Genomic DNA, 12856 nt, shown 5'->3' with positions numbered 1-12856 from the left:
CAGACTGAAAAACAGTGCATAGTACCCACCAAGAGTCGAATAAATGTACGCGAAAGGAAACCCGTGAAGGAAAAAGTGTTTGTGAAGGAAAAGTTTAAGTATTTCCGTGAGGAAAAAGTTTTAGAATTTCTCACAGAGTTCCTAACCACTATGCTTACTGCAGAGCGGAAAAGAGAAGACTGAGGGAGATACCTGTGGTTCACAGGGATAATTTTAGGCTGAACATGCTCAGTGCACTCGGTGTGCCAGTGTCAGTCAAAGCTTTATAGAAACTTTGGGGGTCATTTATCAAAATGTGCTAAGGCTTTTTCGCTTGCGTTAATGGCTTAACGCATGCGAAAAGCCCTGTTAACGTATGCAATAGGCCCTTACTGCATGCGAAAACATGTTTAACGCATGCGATAGCACCATATTGTATGGTGCGATGCAAATATGGAAAATAGGAGGAGTTAGGGGTGGGGAGAGGGCTGGGTTTGCCTGGCTGTGAAGAGCTATTGATGTAATGCTGATTTTAACAACACCTTTTTGAATTGTGTTAGCTGCTGGCCTTGTGTGATGTCTCCTGCAAGGCCTATTTGGATGAATTGAAGCTCCCAGAGCATCCAACTAGCCTTTGGGGACAGTGAGAGAGAGCCTGGCCATAATGTCATCTCCCTAGATAGGTATTTGATCCCTATGGTAAGCCCAACTAGTAACTCGAAGTGAGGGTTAGGTATCAGTGTAGGGGGTTAGGGGCCCCTTTGACATTCAATGTCAAAGGGGCATTGTACGAACAGAACAGTGGTCTCTTGTGAACATTTGATGACCCTCGGAGTGAGGAAACTCACTCCAAGATGAGATTTGGGCAATGTTCTCTCAACCTAGCTTGATGGACTCTCTACCTGGGTAACATCAAGCTAGGTTGAGAGAACACTGCACAAATCTCATCTTTGGTTGTGTTTCCTCACTCCAAAGGTCATCAAATCTTCACAAGAGACCACTGTTCTGTTTGTACGTCTCACTTTGAATGTCAAAGTGGCCCCTAACCCCCTACACTAATACCTAAACCTCACCTCGAGTTACTAGTTGGGCCTACCATAGGGATACAAATACCTATCTAGGAAGGTGATATTATGGCCAGAAATAAATATTTGCATAAACCACACCCCTTTTGCTATCGCATGCAATACTTACTGCAGTTTGATAAATCCAGGCCTTTGACAGAAAGGTTTTCCATACAGGGCTCCATCCTGTGATGTCACCCATATGTGAGGATTTATTGCTTTATTGCATATAATACACACATCTTTTACAGACTTTTTTTTTATTTCACAGTTACTTTATGTGGTCGCTGCTCTATCACCGAAAAACAGAAAAAGATCCCCTTTTTCATTTTTTGCTCTTTTCTGCACCTTTTCTAGTTTTGCTGTGTCTTTTATGAAATGGGCTGACCAGAATTGCTCAAAATATGGTATAGTCAATCAATATATTAATACAGAGGTAAAGCAAAATTGCTTACCTTGTAATAGGTGTTATCCCAGGACAGCAGGATGTAGTCCTCACATATGGGTGACATCAGTAATGGAGCCCTATGTACGGAAAAACTTCTTTAAAAGTTTCCATGAAACTTTTGACTGGCACTAGAGTGCCTACTGAGCATGCCCAGCATTCCATGATATTCCCTGCCACAGGGGTCTCCCTTCAGTCTCGTTTTGTACCAATAAGCATTAGCCAAAAATAAAATAATAAAACGTCTCAGACCCAACTCCGCGGGGTGGCGGGTGGGTTTCGTGAGGACTACATCCTGCTGTCCTGGGATAACACCTATTACAAGGTAAGCAATTTTGCTTTATCCCAGGACAAGCAGGATGCCAGTCCTCACATATGGGTGATTAGCAAGCTAGAGGCTGAGTCATTTTGTAGTGAAGCAACAGTGAAGTATTGTTGATGAAATGGATCAGCCGAAGATCACAGCAGGTTGGATGTGGAAGGAGTTGGGATTATACTGGAAACAAGTTCTTTAAGACGGATTGTCCATAGGCTGAATCTTGTTTTCCTTCTTTGTCTAAACAGTATTGAGCTGTAAAAGTGTGAAGAGAACTCCATGTTGCTGCTTTACAAATGTCCAGAATAGGCACAGAGCGAAGGTGTGCTACTGAGGTTGACATCGCTCTTACTGAGTGTGCTTTTACTCGCCCTTGAAGAGTAAGGCCTGCTTTTTTATAACAAAATTGTATGCAATCTGCTAACCAGTTTGACAGAGTATGCTTACCCACTGCTTTACCTGGTTTGTTTGGATCATAGGATACAAACAGCTGACTGGATTTCCTTTGGGCTGTTGTGCGGTTTAAATAGAAGGATAACGCACGCTTACAGTCCAAAGTGTGCAAGGCTCTTTCACCCTGATGGGAATGAGGCCTAGGAAAGAATGTTGGTAAAACTATTGATTGGTTCAAGTGAAATTCCGTGACAACCTTAGGAAGGAATTTTGGATGTGTACGGAGGACTACTCTGTCATGTAGGAACTTTGTAAAAGGTTCGTATGTGACTAGCGCTTGTAGTTCATTGACCCTTCTAGCTGATGTAATGGCTATGAGAAATACCGTTTTCCAAGTAAGGTATTTAAGGTCACAGGTATTTATGGGTTCAAATGGAGAACGCATAAGCCTGGTTAATACGACGTTCAGGTCCCATTGTATGCTTGGGGAATGAACTGGAGGTTTAATGTGAGTTAGGCCTCTCATGAATTTACTGACGAGAGGCTGTGTGGAGATAGGTGCGTCTCCCAGCTTGTTATGGTAAGCTGAGATTGCACTTAAGTTTACTCTTACAGATGACGTCTTAAGACCAGAGTCTGAGAGATGGTAAAGGTAATCTAGTAGCGAGGTAGTGGGGCAAGTGAAAGTATCTAAATCTTTCTGAGTGCACCACAGAGTAAACCGTTTCCATTTGTAGGAATAATTCTTTCTAGTGGAAGGTTTACGTGCAGCTATAAGTACTTGAGATATAGAGGATGAAAGGTTGAGAGGTTGTAAGATCAAGCTTTCAACATCCATGCTGTCAGGGACAGGGATTGAAGGTTGGGATGGCGCAACTGACCCTGTTCCTGAGTTATGAGATTGGGAGCTAATCCCAGGCGAATTGGATCCCTGACTGAGAGATCTAGAAGTGTGGGAAACCATACTTGTCGAGGCCAATATGGGGCTATGAGTATCATGGACCCCTTGTCCTGTTGCAGTTTCACTAGAGTTTTGGTCATGAGAGGTATCGGTGGATACGCATATAACAGGCCTGAATTCCAATGGCGAGCAAAGGCGTCCCTCGGTAGGCTGTTCTGCTGCCAGAGGAAAGAGCAGTAATTGTTCACCTTGTAGTTGAGATGGGATACAAAGAGATCTATTGTCGGTTGACCCCAGCGTTGGAAGATCTTGGATGCTATTGCTGGATCCAAGGACCATTCGTGCGGTTGGAATTGACGACTGAGGCGATCGGCTACTACGTTGTGGATGCCTGCTAGGTAAGTGGCTCGTAGAATTGAGTGTGTCAGGGCCCAGTCCCAAATTTGTGCTGCCTCTTGACAAAGGAGGTAAGAACCTGTTCCCCCTTGTTTGTTGATGTACCACATGGCTACTGTGTTGTCCGTTTGGATTAGAACAGTCTTGTGTGAAAGGCAGTCCTTGAATGCATGCAGCGCATAGCATATAGCTCGAAGCTCCAGAAAGTTTATTTGAAAAGAGGCTTCGAGCTTTGTCCACTTGCCCTGTGTCTTTAGATGACCAATGTGTGCTCCCCACCCTAAGGTGGATGCATCTGTAGTCAAAGTTACTTGTGGAACTGGTTGCTGAAAAGGTAGGCCTTTGAGCAGGTTGTTCATTGATGTCCACCAGATGAGTGCAGACCTGAGGTCTGGTGTTATATGAATGGGAGTGGACATTGGTTGAGTGGCTTGTATCCACTGTGCTTTGAGTGTCCATTGCAGTAGTCGCATGGTCAGTCTGGCCATGGGAGTTACGTGAACTGTGGAAGCCATGTGCCCTAGAAGAATGAGGCACTGGTGAGCTGTTACCTGGAATTGGTTTCGAAGAGTGTGAGTCAAGAGGACAAGTGTTTGAGCACGGTCTCTTGGAAGAAAAGCTTTTGCTATTGCAGTATTTAGCTCTGCACCTATGAACTGTATAAGATGAGTTGGTGACAGATGGGATTTCTGGTAGTTGATGAGAAATCCCAAGGAGTGAAGCACATGGATAGTGAGCTTGAGAGAAGTGAGAGCTCCTTCTTTTGATTGACTCTTGATGAGTCAATCGTCCAGATAAGGGAACACGTGCACTCTTTGTTTGTGGAGGTGTGCCACTGCTACAGCCAAGCACTTTGTGAATACTCGTGGGGCTGATGCAAGGCCGAATGGCAGCACTCTGTATTGAAAATGTTGATCCTTTACCAGAAATCGCAGGAACTGGCGATGAGGAGGAAAGATGGGAATGTGAGCGTAAGCATCTTGAAGATCCAGAGAGCAGAGAAAATCTCCCCTTTGAAGAAGAGGTAGAATGGTGCCTAAGGACACCATCCTGAATTTTTCTTTTTTGAGAAATTTGTTGAGATTTCTGAGGTCTAGAATGGGTTGAAGGCCTCCTGTTTTCTTTGGAATGAGGAAATAGCGGGAGTAGAATCCCCTTCCCTTTTGAGGTCCAGGAACTGGTTCTATGGCCCTGGCTCTCAGAAGGGTGGATAATTCTGTTTGAAGAATTGTGGAATGTTGATTTACTGTCCAAGATGGAAGTGGTGGGTTTTCTTTTGGAACAGTAAGAAAATCTAGCCTGTAACCGTGAGTTGTGATCGATAATACCCACTGGTCGGTGGTGATGGAGGCCCAAGTGTTTTGGAAGTACATTATACGACCCCCTACTGGTATGTTTGGGAATGGGTTGATGAAGCTGCTGCTCTCTGAGTTGTTTCAAAACCAGATGTAGTGGCAGTCTGTGGTGGTGGTTGTGCCCTTGCAGGCCTCTGCCTAGGTTGTTGGCGTTGAGGTGGGCGGGCTGTTCTGGGTCTATTTGCTGGGGGATAATACCTGCGTGGACGGTAGTATGGACGTCTGGTATCACGCTTTGGAATTCTCCTTGTAGAAGGTTGATTATCCTGAGGTATTAATGATAATTGCTTCAGTGTTTCTTTGTGGTCTTTTATAGTCGCCACAGCTTCTTTGACCTTTTCTCCAAAAAGGTTGTCCCCCAAGCAAGGAAGATCAGCCAAACGTTCTTGGACCTCTGGATGGAGATCCAAGGCCTTTAGCCAGGCCCATCTGCGTGCAGCTATGCCTGAAGCAGAAAGTCATGCAGCAGTCTCAAAGCAGTCATAAGTAGCTCTGACCTCGTGTTTTCCTGATTCGAGGCCCTTATGGACGATATTTTGGAATGGTTCTTGATACTGCTCAGGGAGAGACAGGGCTAGGTCTTGAACCTGCTTCCAAAGGTTCCTTTGATATTGATTCATATATAGCTGGTATGATGTTATCTTGGATACCAGCATGGAACCCTGAAAAATCTTGCGGCCTAAATTATCCAGAAATCTACTCTCCTTCCCAGGCGGTGTAGATGAATGAGATTTCAGTCGCTTCGCCTTCTTCTGGGCGGACTCTACCACGACTGACTAATGTGGCAACTGTGATTTTTGAAAACCTGGTATAGGTTGTACCAAATAAGTTGCCTCTGCTCTTTTATTGACTGCTGAGACAGATCCTGGGTGTTCCCATATCCTGTACTGAAGGTCTTGAAAAACTTCATGGACTGGTACTGCTAACATTTCTTTAGGAGGATCTACAAATTGCAGAACCTCAAGTGTTTTCTGCCTTGCATCCACCTCCGTTTGTAGTTGAAAGAGGATGGTGTCAGCCATATCCTTTACAAAGTTTGTAAAGGAAAGGTCCTCAGGAGGTGACTTCCTGTGGTCGTCAGGTGGAGAGGGTTCAGAAAAAATATCCCCATCTGAAGAGTATTCTGAGCTTGTGTCAGTAGCCATATCCCGTGGAGTTTGGTGAGTGACTGGCACTAGCAAAGGCTCCCTAGGCCTTGATGGTACAAGAGGAGAATGAGGCCTTGGAGGCTTTGGGATTCCAGAGGGTCCTGGAATAGGCTCTTCTGGTGTTTTGTTGGATAAAATATCCAGGAGAGAGTCTAATTTAGTCATAAATGGATGCAGCATCGAGACATCTTTTGATGGCATCGGTATAATCCCCGGTGAACTGGTGAGGGTATCGGGGTAGGCATCAAAGGCCGTTCCCGTGGCATCATCGGTGCCGGCGGCATCAATGGCGATGGATCTCCCGGCATCGGAATCGGCATCGATGGAGGTGTCGATGGCTGCGGCGGAATCGCATCGCGCAGAGCCTGGTGCACCGCTTGACGTATATATGTGTCAAGTTCCGCTCTCATAGCTGGTGATACCAGAGCAGCTATGGGGGGAGGCGGTGATGGCGATGCCGATACCTCCTCAGAGCCCTGAGGAGGTACGGAGCCCGGCACCGATATCAGTGGGGATCGCCCTGGATCAGTAGGCCTCGAAGCCTCCGCACTCGTCCGAGGTATCTTTGCGGGTGAGGCCGTACCTGTCGATGGGTCTTCGGTCATTGGTGCTAGGCGTTGTCGATGCTGGTGACGATGTTTTTCTTTTTTTTCTCACTTCCAGAAGTGGACGCCTTCGACGATACTGACGGTGATGGCGTAGAAGCGTCTCCCACTTCTGGACGACGTTTTTTCAGTAGTACCTGCCGGACGGATCCGGATGGCGATGACTAAACCGAAGTCGATGCCTTCGGGAGCAATTGTATGTTAAACAATTGCTCCATTTTCTCAACGCAGAGACGATGGCCTTTTGAGGTCATTTCCGCACATAATGTACACGATTTTACATCGTGTTCTTTGCCTAGGCAAAGAACACATTCTAAGTGCGGGTCTGTTATAGACATATTCCGCGCACACTTCGGGCATTTTTTGAACCCGGAGGCCATTTTGCCGGACAGCCGTTGACGGCGATGACCAAAAAATATCGGTACCGGCCGGAAACCGAAGGGAAAAAAAGTTACCGCGGTGTTAACGAAGGGAAACCCTGGGATGATTTTTTTCCGGAAAAGTTAAACTTTTTTAAGGTGGTGAATTCACCACAGGACTCCAATTATACCACGATGCTAAGTGCTTCGCGGAAAAAAGAAGACTGAAGGGAGACCCCTGTGGCAGGGAATATCATGGCATGCTGGGCATGCTCAGTAGGCACTCTGGTGCCAGTCAAAAGTTTCATGGAAACTTTTAAAGAATTTTTCCGTACATAGGGCTCCATTACCGATGTCACCCATATGTGAGGACTAGCATCCTGCTTGTCCTGGGATAATAAGATATTTTGAGTTCAGTATTTAAAAGCCATTTAGATGGATAACTCAAAAGTTATCCATCTAAATCCATCGGGCCGTAGGGATGTCCTAAAGTTAGCCGGTTAGGAAAACTGGCTAACTTTAAGATACCTGGATATATTTAGTGGTGCAGCTGTGCCACTGAATATACCCTGCTAGTTAGCCGGATATGTTTATCCAGCTAACCAGCTGAGCAGCACAGTGGCTGAAAATGGACCTCTAAACTTTTATTCTCCATTCCTTTGCTGATTATTCCTAATATTCTATTTGCTTTTTTACTGCTGCGCACATTTGATCTGAGAATTTCAATGTATTGTCCACAGTATTCCAAGATCCTTTTCATGGACGATGACTCCTAATTCAGAATTCAGGATTCACTGTGTATCTGTAGTTGTGATTATTTTTCCCTATCTATACCACTTGCAACTTTCCACAATGAATGTCATCTGCCATTCAGATGCCCAGTCTCTTAGTCTCACAAGGCCCTTCTGCTGTTCCTCACAATCTACTGCGGTTTTAACAATTTTGAATAATTTTGTTGCATCTGCAAACTTGATCACCTGACTGTACATCGCTTTGGTTTACAAATGTAATTAATTGTGATTAATCAAGCAACAATAAACATAAACATAAAGTCACTGCTCTCTTCTCTGGATCATTTATGAATATGATAAATAGCACAGGTCCCAGTACTCCATGAATAATTTGCTCTGTTTGGAGAACTGATCATTTAGGCCTACCTGTCTTTTAATCAATTACCAATCTCCAGTAGGACACAGTCTTCTGTCCTCATGACTCAAATTTCTTGGGCAGTCTCTCATGGAGGACTTTGTCAAATTCCTTTTAAAATATGAATGCATTATATCGGGGCTTTCCAAACCTATCTTGGAGACTCCTCAGCCAGTTGGATTTTCAAGATATCCACAATGAATATGCAAGTGATACATTTGCATATTCTGAGTCTCCATGGTATGCAAGTTTATGTCATGCATTTTCATTGTGGATATTCTAAAAACTTGACTGGCTGTGGGGTTCCCAGGACAGGTTAATCTATACCTTCAAATGATTTTGCCAAAACCATGTTAACTCTACCCCATTAAGCCATGTCTATCTCTATGACCAGGACTTCTGTTTTTAAAAATAGCTTCTACCATTTTGCCTGGCCCTGGCATCGAGCTCACCAGTCTATAGTTTCTCACATCAATCCTGGAGCCCGTTTTATAAATCGGTGTTACATTGGTCTCCCTCCAATCCGCAGGTATTGAGTCCTTTTTAAATGATAGATTATAGATTACTAGCAACTCATTTGTATGTGATTCCAGCACTGGAAAGACCACATCCTGAACTTTGTATTCTAATTTATTTATGCTGCAACTGAGCAGCTAACATTGATTTAAAATATTAAAAAAATATTTGTGTGCAGAAATGATCACAAATTCATACAGAAGTCATACTCTCAATTTTATTTAGACACTAGCAGTACCCGGCCACGTGTTGCAGTGGCAGAGTCAGGTTCTTTACCCTCCCTCCCCCTTCCCCTTGCTCATTTACCTCAGTCACTCATCCTCTTCCCCCTTGGTCACTCACCCCCCTTCCCTCCCCTGTCCCCACTCCAACTCTCTCCCCTCACACTCACCTCTCCCCTCATTCTCCCTCCCCTGACACTCACCTCCCCCCTCATTCTCCCTCCCCTCACTGTCACCTCTCGCCACCTACTGCCTACCCTTCAGGTCAGAAAACCTTTGTCTTTCTATTTCTGTGGGAACCCCCCCACCCCAAACTCCCCCCCCCAATCCCAACCCTTTAAATCAAATAATAACCCCCCACCCTCCTGCCCTCTCCCAAGACCTGGGAAATTAAAATTGTTGGTGCTACATGTGGTCTGTCCCTGGGCGTCTGTGCACATTATGTAGCCAAGTAGGGGAGTGCCTAACCAAATTTGCATTTCCAAATTTGTTTTGTGGTCTGGGGAGGGCTATTTTGGTGCGTTCCCGAGATCGTGCAAGTTTAGTGTATGTATTTGTGTGTGAACCTCCCCCTTCCCCCCAAAAAACAACCCTATGAGAAAAGTTCTCTTAAACTAACCACCCCACACTCTCCTGTCCCTCCCCCTCCCCCAGCCCTGTGAAAAACAGTAGCCCACCCCCTGCCCCCCCAGAGTTGCTGAATGAATGAAACCTGCCCCCCCTCGTGATTCCTCCCCAAGATGTTCGCAATAAATTCATTACCACCCCCCACCCTCCAGACCCCCCGAGACCTGATAAAAATGTCAGCCGGTGGCGCGGGCATTCAGGAGCGGTCCAGGAGCGATGTATTGGTGTTGGTCCGTCAGCTGCGAGCACTGAAACAGGTTCAGACGGCCCTTTGCCCTTACTATCAGATCGATACTGTAACGTGCGGTTGAAGATTTCCCGTCTGTAACGTGCTGTGAGCACACAATTCGGACGCGTAAGGCGATCCAGCGATACAGTCTCCAGTTTCACGCGTCCTTAGCGCTTCTTAAAACAGATGCATAACCCTTTCCGCACCCAGCATGTATATGATATGTAAATGAACGAATTAGCTGTATAATGAAGGAATTAGCAATTCCCCTCCGATACTGTGACGCGCGCTCAGATTATCTCCTTTGTAACCCGCTATTTTGCCGCGTCCTTAACCTGTTAGTTTACCGCCTACCCTCTACTTGGTGTTAGTGTGGTGTTTGAAAATTAAAACGGGAATAAAGTGTAAAAAATGGGGGTAAAACCAAAGGGAGTAAAGTGTAAAAAACCATGGACGACCTCCTTATTAACATTGCAGCGTAAGTTGTTTATATAAATGTATAAATACCTGTCACTTTTCTGTCACTTTCCGAATCCCCCAGGCGTGCGGTCATCGAGGCGGCGGCGGGAGCCGGCGGGCGGATGGGCGCCCGTTCATCCAGGCGGCGGCGGCGGTGGGAGCCGGCGGGCGGGTGGGAGCGCATTGGATCCAGGCGGCGGCGGGAGCCGGCGGGCGGGTGGGCGCTCGTTGGATCCAGTCGGCGGCGGGAGCCGGCGGGCGGATGGGTGCCCGCTCATCCAGGCGGCGGCGGCGGCGGGAGCCGGCGGGCGGGTGGGCGCACGTTGGATCCAGGTGGCGGTGGTAGCCGGCGGGCGGGTGGGCGCGTGTTCGATCCAGGCCGCGGCCGGGTGGGCGTGCATTCATCCAGGCAGGATGAATGCACGGCCCCCGCCGGCAGTGAATGAATGCCCGTGCGATTTCGGCGCTCAAGGCGTCACGACGCTTGACGTCACGGCATGTGACTGCCTTGAGCGCCAAAATCGCACGGGTATTCATTCACTGCCGGCGGGGGCCGTGCATTCATCCAGGCAGAGGGAGCCGGCGGCGAAAGTGGCCTCCGGAGGCCGCTTTCGCCGCCGGCTCCCTCTGCCTGGATGAATGCACGCCCACCTGGCCGCGGCCTGGATCGAACACGCGCCCACCCGCCCGCCGGCTCCCACTGCCGCCTGGATCCAACGCGCGCCCACACGCTCGCCGGCTTCCGCCGCCGCTGCCGCCTGGATGAACGGGCGCCCACCCGCCCGCCGGCTCCCCCCGCCGCTGCCTGGATCCAACGCGCGCCCACCCGCCCGCCGGCTCCCACCGCCGCCGCCGCCTGGATGAGCGGGCACCCATCCGCCCGCCGGCTCCCGCCGCCGCCCTCGATGACCGCACACACCTGGGGGATTCGGAAAAGTGACAGGAAAGTGACAGGTATTTATACATATATATAAATAACTTAAGCTGCAATGTTAATATGGAGGTCGTCCATGGTTTTTTACACTTTACTCCCTTTGGTTTTACCCCCATTTTTTACACTTTATTCCTGTTTTAATTTTCGCCCTGCGCCTTGCTTCGGGAGGGGGGGGGAACCATCCACTTCCTGGTGCCTGTCATTTCAAATGTCATTTGAAATGACATTTGAAATGACAGGTACCAGTGCACCCAGGATACTGTATAGGCGCTGTATTAGCGCCTATACAGTAAAATGGGTTGCGCGGGCTTAACGCTTGCCTAACGCTTCGCAGCCGCGGCATGCAGTTGCATGCAATTTGAAGAGAGTATCGAGCGGTAGGTGAAGAGAACTGTGCGTGTGGGGAACGAGGGTTCGCCCGGCACTGCCACACTGTTTCTACCGCGGCCTTAGAGTATCGATCTGATAGTAAGGGCAAAGGTCCGCCGGCTGCCAGTCCTGAAAATGGCGCCGAGGGTTCCTTGCCCTTACTATGTCACATGGGCTACTGCCACCATTGGTGTCCCCGAGTGGCATAGTAAGGGAAAGGGCCGTCGGCGCCATGTTGATTGCTGGCAGCCGACGGCCGTAGTGCAGGAGATGTGTCCCGGACCGGTCCTGGCCCCCCACTGGAGCCTCCCAGACTTCTGTCAGGTTTTGTGTGTGTTGTGAGGGCCTGGGAAGTAAATAAATTTGGCATGTGTGTGGGGGTGTGAGGAGGGTGGTGGGTGTATTTTATCTGTAAAGGAAATAGTTATCTTCCGGTGAAAAAAGTGCGCGAATGTGTTAAAATGGAAGTGAAACGTGGACCTGGACTGGCGAAATGATTAGTGTAGCGTGTGTTAGTGTAAGGTGTAACAGATGGCGCTTACGTCCAGCAGATGTTGCTATTTTCTCGAAAACATCTTTAAACCTATTTTACCTGTCACAGGTGTGACATATCTGTAATGTAAGTACAGAAGAACCTTCCCGTATGCGAAATGAAGGTTGTGTCCAAATTTGAAAGCAATCGGTTTAGTGGTTTCTGAGATTAGCGATTTTGTCCAAACTATTTAACATTTTTATTTATATAGATTTCTAGGGCACAGACATACAGACATTCTACAAGTAAATGGACAAATGTCAAAATATAGTTGGCCTGCTGTATATTTTGTGACTTTTTTCTCATGCTGTAGAAAAAATATTTGATTCATCTCAGAAGAAATGTGGTGATGTCCTGTCGAGATTTATGCTTGAGCATGATTTTTTGCACACTTCCAAGTTCCGCAAATGAGAAATCCCTGACTTTACACACTAGTAAATATCCTTGGCAAATATTTTTTTTGTTTTTAAGGTGGTGTATAAAGCAGACACAAACAAACTTAATATAAAAAAAAAATACATAAATACATTTACCTGAAACATTACAGGCTCTGTAGCAGAAGAAAAGTTTAATGATTTTGATAAATGTAATTCAGGATCATATTTTTTCATGTATCCTTTTATCATCACAGTTTTTGCTGTACCCTGTTCTCCTATAAGCAACACTGCCTGAAATAAGATATTAATATTTACTAAAACAACTCAATAAAACTGTTACTCCAATTAACTACAAGTCTAGTTAACTTTATTATTATGATGCTAGTTTTAGTAAGATTGGTAGCACTGACATGCAGCATTATTTATTTAAAATATTTATTCCCTGCACCCTCCAAAGTCTGGGGTGGATTCCAAACTGTACATAC

At 46.7% G+C, this 12856-nt stretch overlaps 1 protein-coding gene across 1 annotated transcript in view; it reads right to left on the bottom strand.

Annotated features, from left to right (window-relative positions):
* Positions 1-12856, bottom strand: part of DNAH8 (dynein axonemal heavy chain 8) — a 1926251-nt gene that overhangs the window by 664556 nt on the left and 1248839 nt on the right. The window contains 1 exon segment of the mRNA XM_029592920.1: positions 12528-12662. Coding sequence (XP_029448780.1) covers positions 12528-12662 — 135 coding nt within the window.

Source organism: Rhinatrema bivittatum, chromosome 3, assembly GCF_901001135.1.
Source record: "Rhinatrema bivittatum chromosome 3, aRhiBiv1.1, whole genome shotgun sequence".
Taxonomy (NCBI): domain Eukaryota; kingdom Metazoa; phylum Chordata; class Amphibia; order Gymnophiona; family Rhinatrematidae; genus Rhinatrema; species Rhinatrema bivittatum.
Note: the sequence above shows the minus strand (reverse complement) of the source record. Positions and strands in the feature narration are given on the sequence as shown.